We start from the raw sequence: 4,473 nt of genomic DNA, 5'->3' as shown, positions 1-4,473 counted from the left end.
ATATTACATTTATAGGATTACAACTAAAACCGTTTTTGATGCAGCCACTGCAGTTTGAAACTCTCAGACTGAAGAAGTCTCTTGGAGGAGAGACGAAACGTTTCATTAGAGAAGAACCCGTCCAGAAGACCTATACAATTTTTTTCTTTTTGATCTTTTACCTGGATTACTGAGATATCTCAGGACATTCTGAGAGTTTAGGTTGAAGGTGATGACTTGTTACGACTGAGGAATTATCTTGATCTTTGAGCTTTCTATCAGCATTCACAAATCATCGCTAGAGTTTTTGAAGGTTTGTGAACAAAAGCTAATCAGACTGCATGTTATTAAATATTTGTACTTAGTTTTTCTCTAATATTTATTTGCTAACTTTTACCTTTTATGGATTGTGGCACATTTTTTTACACTTTTATTTTGATCTCTTCATTAATCTTTTTTAAACCAGGCAAATCCCATTGAGATCACTGATCTCAAAGGAGACCTGGACCTGAAAGCAAACTAACATGAATGTTTTTGAACTTGGAGAGTACCTGGAGAAAGCCATGCAAACATGAGGATAGCAACAAAGCTCCACACAGAAAGACCCACGCAATGTTGTTGTTTTTTTAAAATAATTTGAGTTTGTTAAAAACCTAAAAGAAAAAAAAAATTGAATAAAAAACATTTGGAAATCTTCTTTTCATTCTTTCTGAGTTTCATTTTTCTAATCTTGAAAATAACTTGAAGAGCAAATTTATGAAAAATTTCAAGATTAGGACTCTTTCTTTTGTTTTTTGTTTTTTGTTTGTTTTTTTATATTCCAGTGTGTAAAGTTGCACAAGCATGTTTACTGCATGTCTCAAGCACCTGTGCTAAATCAGAACTAAACACTAATTTGAAATTTTACCATTGTCCAACAACTGTTTCTGGTTAACAGCAGATGATTTTGCAACAGCAACAGCGTGACAAAAACTGTGACCTTATTTGGTAACAGGAAGTCATCTATGTGTACCTGCTAAAGGCGTATATAACCAGGAAGTTCCCAATCATCCCCGTGATGCCGATAGCAAGGATGACGGAGCCGATAGTGTAGTGGGCGTGGTCAGGAACATCAACAGTCCGAAATGGGAATGAGGCCTCAGGCGCCATCGCCACCTGCAGATATGATATAGCTGCTGGTTTATTCAGAAATTTAATAGAAACCTGAGTAAGTCAAATAAAACAATGGGCCTCATGCAAGAACCGTTCATACGAACAGATTTGTTTTTAAGTTGTGCGTACGAGTGATTTAGGAGAATTTGTGGCATTCACCAATTTTTTCTTATTCTAAGATTTTCTTCAGATACAAACAAAATTTACGAGTGGTCCAGACCTGTCGTATATTTTACGAGCAGTCAGTCTGCTGTTATCCAGACGGGTTTTCTTCATTAATAACTTTATATTTTATTAGTTTGAAGATATTTCGAGTTGAAAATAAATCACACGCAGTAACATGCGTACGCACGGTTTTATAAATCTGATTTTTTTTTGTGTACGCCATTTTCGCCTTTTGGCCGTACGTTCGTTTTTAGTATGGTTGCAATGCAATCCTTTATAAATCTGACCCCAGGTATGTGTGGCAGGAAACGTAGCCTTATATGGTGTTTTTTGGGTGGTAATTATGCTAATCTCCTCTCCCAGTGCACGAGCACCTGATACGCATTCATCAGTTTATGCAGCTCATTTACATACTTTTCCTGAAGATAGAAGAGTTTGTTGAATCTGACGTGACATGTTCGTACGAACCCTTCATACGAACAAAAGTAAGAAAAATTTAGGATAAGAATAGGAACATATTCTTGCATGCGGCCCAATGAACTCTAATAAGAAATTCCAAATTACAAAGAAAACTGAAAACTTTACTAAAAAAAGAGACTTTAGACAAGAGAAATTGCATTTTGTACAAACATTCAGTGTCTTGAATAATTTTGCTGAAAATGACTAAATAATGAAGTTGAGATGTTAAAAAGGAAATTAGCCGAACACCAGCTAAAAAAAAAACAAAATGTTTGCAAAAAATGTAGCAATAAGCTAGCTAAAAGCAGCTAAAGCCTAAATGGAAGCTAAAAATAACAAAAAACAAAAGGCTAGCTAAAAGATTAAAGTAGCAAAAGTTTTTAAAAAGTTAAATGTACTAAAAGTAGTAGTATGGTAAAGCTAAACAAATAGCACACATTTATCTTAAATAAGCAGAATGGAAGTAGTAAAAGGCTAGCTTAAAGTAGCAGGTCTAAAACCTAAAAAAAAGGCTAAAAATTCACTTAATGTAGTAGAATATAAAGTCAAAAACAGCAAATGGTACTAAGAGCTAAAGTAGCAGGGCAGTAAACGCTAAGTAACAAAAAACTAGCTTAAAGAAGAATATCTAAAAGCTAAAGATATCAAAAAGCTTACATAGGAACATATGAGTAAAAAAGGCTGGCTAAAACTAAACATAGTGTGGTGAATTTTCATGTATGGCCCTTTAAGGGAATGTGAACGAGCGTCAGCTCGTGGGCGTCCGACCGGAGCGCGCATGAAGGCACGCGCACGCTTCTTGGGGCAGGAGTCAGAGTAACATTTTAGCTGGGTAGACGCTTTTCTTTATCTCTCGTTAAATAAACATGTCTAGAAGCTGAAGTATCGCCTCTTCGTCATTCAAATGTTAGATTAGAGTTTATTGACATCTGACGAGTCTACAGGAGGGAGCTCACTGATCTTCCAGCGAAGCCACCGCCAGCCAGTCGGAGAACAAGCCACCGACAGCAGAACCAGCCGACAGACGCTCCAAAGCAGCCCCAGAGCCAGAGTGAGCAGCCACCAACCAGGAGCCGAAGTGAGCACACAAGGGAGACGAGAAGGGTCTCAGCAGCTGACAAAGCCCAGCCGAACCGAGCAGAAACGGAACCAGGGACCAGAAAGAGACACAACAGAATGGCGTCACGAGATTCGGTCTGTTTTGCATTTATCTTTGTTAAATGCAGCTGTGAGCCTGTGTGGAGAGCGTGGATCATATGTGTGTAGAATTCAGATTGTTTCTGTGTCTTTTTCGTGTCTAGAATCAAGTTTCTTTTGTTATGCTAGCGTTTCTGTTTCTGTTTTTGTGTATCTGTGTTTTTATTGGGGTTAAAAAATAGCGTTTATCGTCGAATTACGTAGTTCCGAGGAGAACAAAGGGCTGCGCAGCACATGCTCTGGGTGTGGCGCTGCACATGTTGTTAGCGCGAAAAAGTGCTTTGTCATGCCACGAGATGTCGTAAACCAGCTTAAAGTACGATAAAACTGTTCCTTTTATGTTTTAAATAGTCAAGCTGTGAAATGTGAGATTACAGACTTCTCTCAGTATTGAAATAGAAGTTTAAATGTGTCTGGCCAGTTTTTGAAGGAGAAAAAACATAGAGAAAGGAAAAAAAAATAGAGAAAAGGAATCTAGTTATTTTTCTTAAGTTTTTTGTGTGTTGTTGTCTGTTATTGTTATGTTATGTTAGTTTGTTTTGTGTTTAAAAGCTTGATTTAGTGGAAATTTGAACACTGGCCGTTCAAAGTTTTAAAAGAGGGGTGTGGTTCAAAACAGTTCTTTGTCTTGTCCAAACTGATTTATAGCGCAGTGGGGGTAGCTGTGTACAGCCATCTGGTTTACATTTTTTTCTACCTCTCACTTCATGTGTAGTTTTTACCACTAGAGTTTTGGCTTTGTACTGTTCTTAGTGTGTTCAACCCTTGCTAAGCTAAGCTATTTTATTAGTTATTTTTTTGACAGTGTTGCCCGCCACAGAGAAAAAAGTGTGTGTTCTCTGGTGGTTATGTGTAAAAGTACGTACTTTGAAGTTAAAGTGTTGGGATGCGCATCTCTGGTTAAGTGTGTTAACCGCACCACCGTGGTTAAATTGAAGGATCGGCAGGGAGACGTCCTTTTGTCATCCTGTTAGCTGCGGTTAGGTAGCAGGTTGAGAGAAGCTGTTCAGCTTTGTCATCTTTGTTAGTTCACCCGGATAGGATTACACGGTCRCAGTGACTTTGAGGCCTGAGCACTGTATAAGTCCGATGGAAAAAGGTCGGGGAGTTAGCTAAGAGGCTAAGTGATGAAGGCTGTCTCATGTAGTTTAAAGGGAGACATGTCAGGARTTTTTTTGTTATTTTTTAAAGCTCTGTTTAAGCAAGGGGTCCAGGCCTGTGTGTGTTTCTGTCTTAAAAGTGTGTTTCTGTGTTAAATGTGGAGTTTTTGTTGTTTTTCTGTTTTTATTTGTGTATTGACTTACCAGTTGAGCTGCATTCAACTGGTGGGGGTTTGAAAGTTTTTTCTCTGGCTGAGAGTTCCCTTTGTCTTGTCAGAAGTGATATATGACAGAGGGGGGTTGGTTTTACTGCTGAAGCCTGTGAAAAACATCTGGACTTGCATTAACCTGTTTTTTTTCTCTCTATGTGTTTTTTTTTTTGCGTCTCCTGCTGGTGAGAGAGAGACAACTGCTACAGGAA

At 38.1% G+C, this 4,473-nt stretch overlaps 1 protein-coding gene across 1 annotated transcript in view; it reads right to left on the bottom strand.

Annotated features, from left to right (window-relative positions):
• opn4a (opsin 4a (melanopsin)) overlaps nt 1-4,473 on the bottom strand; it is a 69,911-nt gene that overhangs the window by 24,955 nt on the left and 40,483 nt on the right. Inside the window, exon 2 of the mRNA XM_014020166.1 lies at nt 992-1,134. Within this exon, the coding sequence (XP_013875620.1) occupies nt 992-1,128 (137 nt within the window). The 5' untranslated portion in view covers nt 1,129-1,134. The remainder of the gene's footprint in view (nt 1-991; nt 1,135-4,473) is intronic.

This window comes from Austrofundulus limnaeus, unplaced genomic scaffold (assembly GCF_001266775.1).
Source record: "Austrofundulus limnaeus strain Quisiro unplaced genomic scaffold, Austrofundulus_limnaeus-1.0 Scaffold243, whole genome shotgun sequence".
In the NCBI taxonomy this organism is placed as follows: Eukaryota; Metazoa; Chordata; class Actinopteri; order Cyprinodontiformes; family Rivulidae; genus Austrofundulus; species Austrofundulus limnaeus.
This window is presented reverse-complemented; position numbering and strand designations above follow the sequence as displayed.